The sequence below is a fragment of the Hyperolius riggenbachi genome, chromosome 7 (genome assembly GCF_040937935.1).
Source record: "Hyperolius riggenbachi isolate aHypRig1 chromosome 7, aHypRig1.pri, whole genome shotgun sequence".
In the NCBI taxonomy this organism is placed as follows: Eukaryota; Metazoa; Chordata; class Amphibia; order Anura; family Hyperoliidae; genus Hyperolius; species Hyperolius riggenbachi.
This window is the reverse complement of record NC_090652.1, coordinates 33833114-33847481: the sequence shown is the minus strand read 5'-3', so window position 1 is coordinate 33847481 and position 14368 is coordinate 33833114. Positions and strand designations below refer to the sequence as shown.

Here is a 14368-nt window from a genome sequence, read left to right as displayed (position 1 = left end):
TCACGGGCGTGACCAGGAGCGTTGACGTCACTGGGATCTGGAAGGTCAGGAGACAGGCTGCCACGAGGAGCGGGGAAGTTCGGGACGCCGACACCGCCAGCAGAGAAGCTTTATTGCTAGGCTGCAATGCCTGAAATGCCTGTTATCTTCCTACACAAGTGAGTGCGCTGATATTGCGCAGGCCATAACTTTTAGCCCAACGGTTTTATGCTATGTGTGTTCTTATATGTTTTTCATGTGGAACTTGTCATTAAATACGGATCATCCAATTGTGAACTAAACTATCGTGGAAGTGTCATTGGAGTTGGCCGCTCTATAGGCTAAGCGCTAGACCCACCTGGACTGTGAGGTGGTGTCAATCTGGTGAGCTGCTAGTGTGGAGGGGCTGTAGAGACCACGAGTGATGCACAATTGAGCACTTATGCACGTGTGGGGAACTGTACTTTGCGATTCACAGTAATGCACTATGTGCGATTGTTTTTTCTATGTTTAAATTGTAGAAAAGAAGAGGAGCGCTGTCACAGCACTATAGACTGATATTCAAGGACTTGTGATAGCGAACACTCGATTGAAGTATATGCTATTGCACCCGTTTGTACCCTGGCAGGCGCAGTTTGTGTTTATTATAGGTCATTTGTTCCCTGTCTGCTGTCGTGAATACTTTGTGTGAGCGCTCAGACCTTAGACTAGTGCCAGGTGTTGAAACCAAGGACTTCACACCAAGACTAGGATTGTTGTTATATTGTATTTGATTACCTGTGTATGATTCTGGCTATACCTCTGACCTTGCTTCCTGCTTAACGCTTCTGTACTTCTGCTTATCTGATTAGTTGCCGAACTCTACCTGATTACTGATTACTCTTCTGTCTCACGATTCTGTACTGATACTTACTTCTCTGTTGCCGTACCTAGCCTGTCTGACCTCTCTACTCACCAGTGGGCCCTCGCCCACTGCTCCATTAGTGACTGATAGCACCTTTCCAGCACCTCTGGAAAGGTCTGATCAAGTCTTTACAGTCACTTTCACTACTAGTACCTGGCCAGCCCCTCTGGTGAAGGACTAGTCTGTATTTTCCTATTCTCTCACTGTTTGTACCTATTCCAGCCCTTTGGAAAGGTCTGTGCTAGTATATACAGTCAGTGTACTGATAGTACTTTACCAGCTCCTCTGGTAAAGTTCCTCTCTACTATTAAAGTTACAGTTGCACGAATACACAACTCTGTCAGTATCTCTACCAGCTATACTTAGAGTTGAGCCGAAATTTTCGTAATTTTGCATTACTATAATTACGCATGCGAAATTTGTGATTACGATGCGAAATTAGCGTAGCGTAATTGCCATTAAAATCGTAATTGAAAATACCGTAAGCGTAATTTTCAACGCGAAATTTCGCGTTTTGTTCATGCCGTAATTTCGCATTAAACGCTACCGTAATTTCGCGTTAAACCGTAACGCTCCGTATAATATAAAAAAACCGCCGACTTTAAGGGTTAATAGCAAAGCCCCCTTAAATGCTAAGAGCCTCAAATTTGGAGAATATATTAAGGAGATCAGGAGGAATAAGAGGAAAAAATAAATTTCAAAAAGACTTTACAGTTTTTGAGAAAATCGATGTTAAAGTTTCAAAGTAAAAATGTATACATTTAAAAACCCGCCGAATTTAACGGTTAATAGCAAAGCCTGCTTAAAGTTTAGGAACACCAAATTCCTAGGGTATATTAAGGGGATCAGTGGGAATAAAAGGAAAAAAAAATTTTTCAAAAAGACCTTATAGTTTTTGAGAAAATCGATTTTTAAGTTTCAAGGGCAAAAATGTCTTTTAAATGCGGAAAATGTCAGTTTTTTTTGCACAGGTAACAATAGTGTATTATTTTCATAGATTCCCCCAAGTGGGAAGAGTTTTACTTACTTCGTTCTGAGTGTGGGAAATATAAAAAAAAAAATGACGTGGGGTCCCCCCTCCCAGACCTCTTTAACCCCTTGTCCCCCATGCAGGCTGGGATAGCCAGAATGCGGAGCACCGGCCGCGTGGGGCTCCGCACCCTGACTATACCAGCCCGCATGGTCCATGGATTAGGGGGGTATCGGAAGGGGAGGGGCAGCCAAGCTTTCCCCTCCCCCTCCGAGCCCTTGTCCAATCCAAGGACAAGGGGCTCTTCTCCACCTCCGATGGGCGGTGGAGGCCGCGATTTCCTGGTGGGGGGGTTCATGGTGGAATCTGGGAGTCCCCTTTAAAAAGGGGTCCCCCAGATGCCCACCCCCCCTCCCAGGAGAAATGAGTATAGAGGTACTTGTACCCCTTACCCATTTCCTTTAAGAGTTAAAAGTAAATAAACACACAAACACATAGAAAAAGTATTTTAATTGAACAAAAAACATAACCACGAAAAAAGTCCTTTAATATTCTTAATTAACCAATAATACTTACCTGTTCCTTTAAATAAATGATCCCACGCAATATCCTCGGAAATGTTCTATCAGTTACAATGTAACAAAGTTATTACAATGTAACAACTTTGTTACATTGTAACTACGCCGCACCCGACGTCACTCGCCGCTCACCCGCCGCATACGCGTCCGTGCAGGACGCTAAGTCCCCGCAGCTCCCGCTGTCCACCCCGCCCACATGTCACCCACATGTCACCCACATGTGGGTGACATGTGGGTGACATGTGGGAGAGGCGGGGAGGGCAGCGGAGCCGGCGGGGACTTAGCGTCCTGCACGGACCCGACAGAGCTCTGAGCTATATAGCTCAGAGCTCTCTAAGCATCTTTGTATTTGGGCTCCAAGGAGCCCCATTGGTCCTTAGCAGACCAATGGGGTTCCTTCAAATCAGAAGGAACCCCATTGGTCTGCTAAGGACCAATGGGGCTCCTTGGAGCCCAAATACAAAGATGCTTAGAGAGCTCTGAGCTATATAGCTCAGAGCTCTGTCGGGTCCGTGCGGCGGGTGAGCGGCGAGTGACGTCGGGTGCGGCGTAGTTACAATGTAACAAAGTTGTTACATTGTAATAACTTTGTTACATTGTAACTGATAGAACATTTCCGAGGATATTGCGTGGGATCATTTATTTAAAGGGACAGGTAAGTATTAATGGTTAATTAAGAATATTAAAGGACTTTTTTCGTGGTTATGTTTTTTGTTCAATTAAAATACTTTTTCTATGTGTTTGTGTGTTTATTTACTTTTAACTCTTAAAGGAAATGGGTAAGGGGTACAAGTACCTCTATATTCATTTCTCCTGGAAGGGGGGGTGGGCATCTGGGGGACCCCTTTTTAAAGGGGACTCCCAGATTCCACCATGAAACCCCCCCCCCCCCCCCAGGAAATCGCGGCCTCCACCTCCACCGCCCATTGGAGGTGGAGAAGAGCCCCTTGTCCTTGGATTGGACAAGGGCTCGGAGGGGGATGGGAAAGCTTGGCTGCCCCTCCCCTTCCGAGACCCCCCAATCCATGGACCATGCGGGCTGGTATAGTCAGGGTACGGAGCCCCACGCGGCCGGTGCTCCGCATTCTGGCTATCCCAGCCTGCATGGGGGACAAGGGGTTAAAGAGGTCTGGGAGGGGGGACCCCACGTCGTTTTTTTTTTATATTTCCCACACTCAGAACGAAGTAAGTAAAACTCTTCCCACTTGGGGGAATCTATGAAAATAATACACTATTGTTACCTGTGCAAAAAAAAACTGACATTTTCCGCATTTAAAAGACATTTTTGCCCTTGAAACTTAAAAATCGATTTTCTCAAAAACTATAAGGTCTTTTTGAAAAAAAAAGTTTCCTCTTATTCCCACTGATCCCCTTAATATACCCTAGGAATTTGGTGTTCCTAAACTTTAAGCAGGCTTTGCTATTAACCGTTAAAGTCGGCGGGTTTTTAAATGTATACATTTTTACTTTGAAACTTTAACATCGATTTTCTCAAAAACTATAAGGTCTTTTTGAAAAAAACATTTTTCCTCTTATTCCTCCTGATCTCCTTAATATATTCTCCAAATTTGAGGCTCTTAGCATTTAAGGGGGCTTTGTTATTAACCCTTTAAGTCGGCAGCTTTTTTATATTATACGGAGCGTTACGGTTTAACGCGAAATTACGGTAGCGTTTAATGCGAAATTACGGCATGAACAAATACCCATTGTAATGCGAAAATTACGCGAAAATTACGCTTACGCAAAATTTTGCGAAATCCTTCTTCATTACGATTATGTACTTACGGCCATAATCGTAATTACACTAATTACGCAAAATTTCGCGAAATCGTAATTAGGTCATTACGCTCATCTCTAGCTATACTTGCATTATTGGTGATTCTGCAGATCACCACATAATCAGGTATAGTGTCTGTATTATTGGTGATACTGCAGATCACCTATAATCAGACGTCTAAGTTGCAGCACCCAACCAATTACATGAATTTTGATTGGCTATTATAGGCTCCACTCACTTCCCATAATATTAATCTCAGTCACCCAGTGACTACCTGGGCAAAGTTTGAGAACCCTTGCCATTAACAGTGTAAGAATGGCTGCAGTTTATATTTTCCTAGTGAAATTTGTTTTTGGCTCTGCCCACATTTTGTAACCTTGACACACAGTCACTCAATGACCAGGTTTGTGAGCTCTGGTGTCCTTGGCATCAATAATTTGTAATTTAGCAGTGAGATGAAAAAATCTGATTGGCTGTGTGTAGCTCCACCCCTTTTCTGAATTTGAACCCCAGTGACCCAATGACCAAGTATACCAGGTTTGAGGCTTGTGTCATTAACTGTGCAAGAATGGCAGCAATTTAAATATTCCCCTTGAAAATCAACAGGTGAATTTTGATTTTCTTTTTAGGCTCCACCTACTTTTCTGAATATTAATCCCAGTCACCCAGTGACCAAGTTTTAAGCTTTCGGGTTTCTGCCATCAAAATTGTGTGAATGAAAGCAGTTTATCCAGTAAAGTAATCTGATTGGCTGTTTGTGGCTCCACCCCTTTAATGGATTTGAACCCCAGCCACTTCATGACCGACTGTAGCCGGTTTGAGGCTTCTGCCATTATTAGTGTAAGAGTGGCAGTAGTTTCAATATTTCCCTTAAAAATCAATAGGTGAATTTTGATTGGCTGTTGTAGGTTTCACCCACTTTCCTGAATATTTATCCCAGTCATCCATTGACCAACTGTGTCACAGTTGAGAACCCTGCCAATAACAGAATGGCTGAAATCAATCTAACAAATTGGATTGGCTGTTTGTGGCTCCACCCCTTTAGTAAATTTGGACCCCAGTCACCTATCAGGCAAGAGGCCTCTGTCATTAACAGTGTAAGAATGGTAGCAATGTAAATATTCCACTTGAAAATCAATAGGTGGAATTTGATTGGCTGTTGTTGGCTCCACCCACATTTCTGAATATTAATCCCAGTCACCCAGTGGCCCACTGTGTCAAGTTTGGGAATCCTTTTATTAACAGTGTAAGAATGGCTGCAGTTTATATTTTCCACTGGAAAAATGTAGTTGTTGGCTCCCCCACTTTTTCTAACCTTGAAATATAGTCACTCAATGACCAAACTTATGAGCTTTGGGCTTTTAGTATCAATAATTTGTATATTCCCATTGAAATAAAAAAAAATATCTGATTGGCTGTTCGTGGCTCTGCCCCCTTTCCGAATTTTAACCCCAGTCACCCAGTGACTAACAGTACCAGGTTTGAAGCATCTGCTATTAACTGTGTAAGAATGGCAGCAATGTAAATATTCCCTTTGAAAATCAACAGGTGAATTTTAATTGGCTGTTGTAGGCTCCACCCACTCTCTTGAATATTCATCCCATTCACTCAGTGACCAACTGTGCAAAGTTTGAGAACCCTGCCAGTAACAGTGTAAGAATGGCTGCAGTTTATATTTTCCTAGTGAACTTTATTTTTTGCTCCGCCCACTTTTTGTAACTTTGACACACAGTCACACAATGACCAAGTTTGTGAGCTTTCAGATTCCTGGCATCAAAAATGTGTGTATGGAAGCAGTTTATCCACCAAGAAAGTCTGATTGGCTGTTTGTGGCCCTGCCCCTTTAGTGAACTTGGACCACAGTCACCCAATGACCGACTGTAGCAAGTTTGAAGCCTCTGCCATTAACAGTGTAAGAATGGCAGCAGTTTTAATATCCCCTTTGAAAATCAATAGGTGACTTTTGATTGGCTGTTGTAGGCTCCACCCACTTTCCTGAATATTAATCTCATTCACACAGTGACCAAGTGTGCCAAGTTTGAGAACCCTGCGATTAACAGTGTAAGAATGGCTGCAGTTTACATTTTTCCATTTGAAATTAATGTCTGAAATTTGATTGGCTGTTTTATGCTCCGCCCACTTTTCCTGGATTTGTAACCTCGGTCACCAAGTGACCAACTGTGCCAAGTGTGGGGACTCTGGCTCAATTACTGTGAGAATGGCAGCCTTTTCCATTTTTTCCATTCACTTTAATGGGTGTAATCTGATTGGCTGTTTGTAGCTCCGCCCTGGTGTGCAGGGGGGACGTGAGACCCCAGAAGATATCATCCCAGGTAGTAAGGGATCTGTATACTAAGTTTCGTTCAAATCGGTCAAGGCGTTTTCGCGTGATCGCGGCACATACACACACACACATACATACATACATACTTCCGATTTTATATAGATAGATAGTGAGTTAGAGGGGTTCTGGTATTGTTATTCCTTTTGTTGCTCGGATTGTATGTTTGTATGTGTAAGGTGAATGTATATTTTAATTGCTGCACCTCTGTAAATAAACAGGTTTTCACCTTCAAATCCAACCTGTGCATATCTCAGTATTTTCATATATGTGATTTCTTGCTCTTACCTTTTCTTGATAAGAATCTGCTTGAGCAGATTCTTACACCTGCTACCTTGTTGTTGGCACATATTTTTTTAAATAGTGATGTGATGATAATGGTAATGTTTAACTGACTGATTTATTGATTGATTGATGATGAAATAATAAGAACTACTATATGCCAGACACTGAATAATTACAATGTTATCCACTTCACCCCCAAGGGGTTTTTACCCTAACGGACAAGAGCAGGTTTCTCCTGTCAGTGTTCCTCCCTTTCATTTGCCAATAACTTTATTACTACTTTTTGCAACAAAATTATCTATACCTTGTTTTTTGTCACCAATTAGGCTTTCTGTGGGTAGTACATTTTTCTATGATTTTTGTTATTCTAAATTCATTTTAACAGGAAAATGGGAAAAAAATGGAAACAAAATTATTATTATTCTTTTTTCAGCCATTAGTTTTAAAATAAAACATTCTCCTGTGTTTAGAAATGTAGGTTTATCTGTCTTTATTTTTTTAGTCCGGTCCATAATTACAAGGCCCTATGTAGTAAAGTAATAGTAATATACCCTCATAAAATATAGATTAAAAAAGATAAGACACTAAAGACTATTTATGTATTTTCTTAACCATTTAAGGACCGCAGTGATTGAGATCTACGCCCTGTATTGGTGGGCTCCTGGCTGGCAGGGCGTAGATCTCAATCACTGTCCGCAGCATGCATCCGCCGTTTCCGCTGCTCCACGCCGATCGCGCCGCTCAAACCCGACGAGTCTCACCGCATCTCACGGGCTCTGTCTGTCTCTATGACGGCAGAGTCATGTGAGCGGGTCAGGAGCCGATTTAATTGGCTCCTGGCCCTGTCTTTCAATGTAAGCCGTTCCCATTGGCTTACATTGAAAAACAGGGTCAGGAGCCAATGAAAGCGGCTCCTGACCGGCTCACATGACTCTGCCGTCATAGAGACGGTAGAGTCTGTATCCTGGGGGTCTCGGCAAGCGGCGATGACGGCGGTTGCGGCGGGTATGTGCGGCGATTCGTCGGGATTTCGGCGGGATTGGACGAGCGGTCTCTGGTCTTTAAGTGCCCAGAGACTGCTGGTCCTTAAATGGATAAACTGATTTTTTTTTTAAAAGTTCTTTTTTTTTTGAGAGGGAGGGGGCTTTGGAAGTGGAAGGGATTTATTTTATTTATATTTAATTATACGTGTATGTGTATGTACGTGTGTATATGTGGTGTATGTGTAATTTTACTTTTTGGCCACTAGATGGTGTTGCAAACACTCTCCAGTTTTACAGGAAGTCTTCACTTTTTTTTTTACATTTTACAGCTTCCTGTTTTATGAATGGACATGGCCCCTGATCAGTGTCATGTCCATTCATTTCAGGCATTGCGATTGGGTAGAAAAGCACTCGCTCCTCTTCCCCAATCACGGATCGCAGTGTCCCGACAGTTAATACCCGTGAGGGAGGCGTGCACGCGTGCACAACGGTGCCAGGAGCAAGCGACGCATTAAAAATTCCTGGAGTCGTTACCAGGCTCAAACAGGATGTTTTACTGCGTCTATTTGTCAGGAAGTGGATAAATTATTATGAATAATGGATGGTGGTGATAAGGATTATTATTGTCTAAATAGCATTAATAAATCAAAGTACAAAATAAGACATTACCTCTAGGTTGTTTTCCCAAGCAGGTATTAGATACACATGAAGTCTGTATTCCCTGGTTTCCTCTAAGTTTGGGCACAATACGCGAAAGTACAAGTGGACAGTACAATCGATTGGTTTCTTTGCAAAGCATGAATATTGTACTGCAGGTCCTAAACAGGAGAATGAGGGGTTCTCCAGTACGGTATATGATGTCTCAATCCTAGATGGTGTCTCTAAATTCATTTTTCCATTTTTGAAATGACCACATTTAAACATGGTTTTATTCCCAATGAGACCTGTAGATAAAAAAGACTTTTCATAACTATGCATAGGACTAAGTTCAATATGTTGTCCGCTCAATCCTGGTGTTAGGAACAGAGCTGGAAACCAGGTAACTCCTGCCCCAAACCATGAATAGTTGAAAGATGTGAAGTTCCGCTCGATGTTCCAAAGGTATCAAATTCTACATTGGTCCTTAATCATAGCATGGATCCAATTACAATCATTGATTACAACTATCTCTCCAGCTGACAGGTCAAAAGTTCACAAGACTGCTCTGTAAAATCATTTAGAATGCTGAGTAGTGTGTAAACTGCAAATATTAAAGCATGATGCAATGTTATAAAAAAAACACTATATAACTGAAAATAAAAATATGAGAATATTTTCTTTGCTACTAATGTTCTAGTAATTATCCGTACTACACAACCAAGTCATCATAATTTTTTTTTCCGCTTCAGTGTCTCTTTAAGAAAAAAAAAATCTCTTACGATGAAAACATAATTTTTAGCGGATTTTGCTCCTCATCCATATGAAAAAGATGTGATTGCTTTTGCACAAGCCACAATAAAAGTGTGATTTTCTTAAAATTGGGTTTACATATTATTTGTTAGCCCTGGCTGTCCTGCTGATTTTCCACCTCCAATACTTTTAACCATTGAATTTGACCCTGAATAAGTATTCTGATCAGATGTTTAGGACTTAAAGTGGACCCAAATTAAAAATACAAGATTTCAGAAATAAAATCTATTTTCTAAATTATAATAATAGCAGCCTTTTTTCAGCTGCATGATGACAAATATAAATTTTTTTACATTTATTGGAGAAACCCCTCCCTTCTTTTCAAATTGCCGGGATTTTTCCGGCAAACTGGTGGAGTCGATGGTGTCCAGCAATGGAGGAATTGCTAATGGCTGCCCCCAGTATAACCCTAGCTATGAAAAGAGAAGGGTGAAAAGCATGCACTGAAATAATCATAGGTTTGAAGGAGTGTTTATTTATCTTTGTATGTGTCAGAGTGGTGCAACTAAATATTTTTAATTAAAAAAATGTTTGGTTTGGGTCCGCTTTAAGTCTGACTGGATTAGTTGCATGTTTGCTTCAGGTGTGTGTGATTCAGACACTTCTGATGCTGAGGATTACAGTCTATGACTATGATTGCGATTACACCATCAAGTGTTGATACTGCATATTATTTATGTTTTTTCACTTGCAGCTGGTGAGCGGCTGCCCATTGCTTGCTACATTATTTATGTTTGCCTTTCTCTGAGGACTACCTTCTGAAGAGAAGGATACTTGTGAATAGGGAAAGTCAATGAGATGCAAATAATTAAGAGCTGATGCATAATTATACAAACTTTGTATGCAACATCATGCAGCTTAAAGAGAACCCGAGGTGGAGATCGTAGAAAGAAATCTATACACAGAGGCTGGGTCTGGCTATAGTGCCCACCCTCTGTTGCTAGTTGAATCCCCCCTAAGTCCCCCCTGCACTCCGCTCTCCCCCATAAATTACGGCCGCTCTCTCGGGCATTGTGTACCTTACTATTGTCACTCAAGCCGCTCCCCCCGCCTCCTGCAGAGCGCCGGTCCCCGTCTGCGTCCCTTCTCTCCAATCAGCGGCGAGGGAAGGGACGTGGGCGGGACCGGCGCTCTGCAGGAGGTGTGGGAGCGCCGTGAGTGACACTAGTGAGGTAAATACAGCCAGCTACGACACGCTGTGTGTGGCCAGCGCAGTGTAATTTATGGGGGAGAGCGGAGCGCAGGGGGGACTTAGCGGGGATTCAACTAGCAACAGAGGGTGGGCACTATAGCCAGACCCAGCCTCTGTGTATAGATTTAACTCTAAGATCCCCACCTCGGGTTCTCTTTAAAAATGGGCTAATACAATTCCACAATTTGGTGTGATTAGATTGATCCACTTTCAAAATGTGCACATTTGCATAATCCCATATCAACTTGGAATAATTAGGAATTGTCTGATTCAGTGGATATTCGGATTTGCGAACTTCTGTTTTTCCTTTTTTCCAATTTCTGATCTTCTGTTTTTACGATTTTCTGTGTTTTTGATTTTCGAGGCGTATTCTATCAGCCATTTTTTTGCATCAGAGAATTAAAAAAATGAAAAAGAAAAACTGGAAAACACAGAAATCAGAATTCAGAAATGGGAAGTCGTGTGATTGGTCGGAAATTAATTTCAGGACCAAGCCAATTTTTATAATTTTGCTATGACTTTGCTTAAGTTGATAGATCTTGGGCAATTTTTAGTCTACCCAAACATGTTTAGTCTTGTTTTTTTCAGGACAAATAGGGCTTTCTTTGGATATCACTTAATTATAGTAAATCTGGAATTTGCTTGTGTTTTAAAGCAATAATATGCTTCAAAAAATGAAAAAAAAATGAATTTTCGGAATTGTTTAACCGATTTGAGTAAATATCTCAAATTGCAGCAGTAAAACTGTCATAAACTGATTATTCTATATTTTATCTATGCACAGATATCAAAATTATGTACATTATTTTTAGGTACACTGTAGGGGCACTAAATAGAACACCGCTCACGACCTCCATCCACCGACAGTGCAGGAAAACGGGCTGCTAAGACCTCAGATCCAATACTGTAGAAAGTGAAATCCGCATGATGTTGGTAGAATCAGTATAGCTTTATTCAATCAATACACATGACAGGCTAAAATCCAACACCACATGCTGACATGTTTCGGGCGTTACATGCCCTTAATCATAGCACTAAATAGAGGTGGAAATTAGGATTTTAAGACCGAAAAAGTGATAATTATGCAATCCTAGGGATCAGCTGATCAGGAGCAGTCAAAGTACACAAGAATGCTGGAGTAAAAATCTACAATGTGTCAGAAGCTAGCATTCATAGACAGTACATAGATTTAAATATGCGTGGTCCTGAAGTTAATATTTTGCCGAAAAATTCTGCATTCTCTGATTGGTCCAATGTTGCTGAGTTCTGTTATTGTTCTAAAATTACCAAGTTGCGATAAATCAGATTTCTACAGAATTCCTGTGTGATTTCCGATCGGAACTTTGCGGAATTCGAATGAGCATCCCTAGGAATAATTTGCATCTTATTGACCATCCCTACTTGTCAAGACCGAGTACCACAAAATCATTGAAACTGTGAGAAGATGAGATGGTATTTGATTTATTGGACATTATGTAGACATCACAATGCACAGATTAATATAATTAATTACTGTGTTTTTTGGACTAGAAGATTCACTGTTTCTCCCACAAAACTGGGGGAAAAAAGACACTGCGTCTTATAGTCCAAATGCAGGGAGTTCCTGACTTGTGAGCACCTGCCAATACGAACCTCCAACCCACTGCAATATCAGGGAGTCCCTGTACTGTGCCCATGCAGAGGAGAACAGAGGTGGACAAACAGAGAACACAGGGGACACAAAGGGGCATAGAGAAGGACACAAGGGAGATCGAGGAGGACACAGATGGACACAAAGGGGCATAGAGAAGAACACAATGAGGGACACAAAGGGGAATAGAGGAGGACAGAAGGGCAGTGGCAGGCACATGGGGGACACAGGAGGACACAAAGAGGCATAGAGGAGGACACAAGGGGGACAGAGGCAGAATCATGGGGGACACAGGAGGACAAAGAAGGACAGAGAAGGACACAGGGAGACACAAGAGGTACAAGGGGGCATGAAGTACAAAGGGTGCCTAATCCACAAAATGCCCCTTGACCATGGATGCACCAGGTTTAGTATATATTTTTTCATCAGTTTTTGTCCTCTAAACCTAGATGCATCTTATGGTCAGGAGCGTCTTATAGTCCGAAAAATATGGTAATTATTTTTTTCAATTTATATAGCAATAACATCTCCCATTGCCTGGCACAACAAGTAAACAATGCAGACACCAATCAGCATTTCTGCCTTTTAATCTGCAAGCATTCCAGCAAAGAGTTGTGGCTACAGATGGTACAGCTATTCTGCACCATGGAAGATAATATACATCCGTGAGTAAGTCCGACAGCGCAAAACAATTATTGGCGACCACTCTTTGTCCCTGTATGCTGCTGCAATCAGAGTGGTGATGCACTGTATACTGTGATGTACTGACTGTAACCACAACTGTTTACTGAAACACTGTGCTGCTTGCAAATTTTCATCAGTAATTTGTGCATCGAAAATTTTATTTTAGTTAAAGTGAACCTCCAGACTAAAAATGTACTCAGTAGCACTGAAAAGGCTTGGTGTTTCTTTCGGAGCAGTGCTTTTCAGCGCTGCTAGATTTGGGCGCAGCCGGCGCCTCCATAGACTTCAATAGGAATTATTCCTATTGAAGTGCTCAGTGAATAACGTCGGCTCCGTCAGAAGACTGAGCCGACGTTGCTTAAAAACATAATAATTCGGCCTCCAGCAATCGCTGGAAGCCGAATTATTTCATTCCCCCACTATCCATGTCGGCCTGGAGGGGGAATAGTAATTAAATCGGCCCGGACTTGTGCAGAAGCAGGATCAGCTATATACCGCTGTATCCTGCGCCCGGCGCCGATTTCAAATGTACTCGTTTATTTACCAGTTTCACAGCATCAGAACTTTGTTTTTCTTACATAAGCCTTATTTTTAGCTGCACAAAAGCTTAAGCTCCGCCCCATCAAAGAAAACTGCGCGGGCTTTTTTTCCTGATGCGGTGCAAAGCATGATGGGATTTCCTATGTTGTTATTCACGTTGCCTAGCAACTGGGAGGCGTCATCAGCACACAGGACAGTTGGAACTGTGTCTCATACTCCCTGTCACCGCCTTTCAACCAAAAAGATGGCTGCCATCATGAAATTTAAACATTTGCCTGTTCTTTTAAAACAGGGTGGGTAAGAGATTATATTACCTATCTATTTTAATTAACATAACTAATGTAACTTAATGACCGTATCTTTGTTTAGGCTGAAGTTCCTCTTTAAGGAAACAAGTTTGTGAAAATTCATGAAAACCACGAAAAATGTTATTTTTACCGCAAAAAAATTCTCAAACAACGCAAAAAAAAAAAAACAGCGTGAAAAGTCAAAAAAAATATTTTAAAAATCGCAAACTTATTACTAAATTATTTTTAATCCACAGTGTATGGCTAGCACCAATGAGAGAGATATTTACAGACGTGCTTTGACTCCACAGATCCGTGCACACCAGATCCCTTCATAGATAAACGTCCAAACTGAGTCAGCACTGTCTTCTGTGTTCTGTATAATTAAGCTCTTTTATTAAATTAAAAGCATAATGGCAAGCATATCCAGCATATCCATGCTGGATATGCTTGCCATTATGCTTTTAATTTAATAAAAGAGCTTAATTATACAGAAGACGGTGCTGAGTCAGTTTGGACGTTTAAATTATTTTTAATGGCATATTTGCTCAAAAGTCGAATTTAACATTACTTTGCAATAATAAATGTGAAAAGAATATCGTCATTTTAGCTAATCACCACTGAAACACTTGCCAATTAAAAGGCATACAGTAAATGCTGATTGGTGCCCACATTGTTTTCTTGTTGTGCTATGTTACCTGCTTGACTAAGGCCTCGTTCACACTGGCACATTGTGTTATCTTGTTTTGCTAACGCTACGCCAATGAAC

The 14368-nt window shown here is 41.4% G+C and overlaps 1 protein-coding gene across 1 annotated transcript in view; it reads right to left on the bottom strand.

Moving 5' to 3' along the window:
- Positions 1 to 14368, bottom strand: part of LOC137525470 (NACHT, LRR and PYD domains-containing protein 1a-like) — a 90177-nt gene that overhangs the window by 35165 nt on the left and 40644 nt on the right. The window contains exon 5 of the mRNA XM_068246570.1: positions 8487 to 8761. Coding sequence (XP_068102671.1) covers positions 8487 to 8761 — 275 coding nt within the window. The remainder of the gene's footprint in view (positions 1 to 8486; positions 8762 to 14368) is intronic.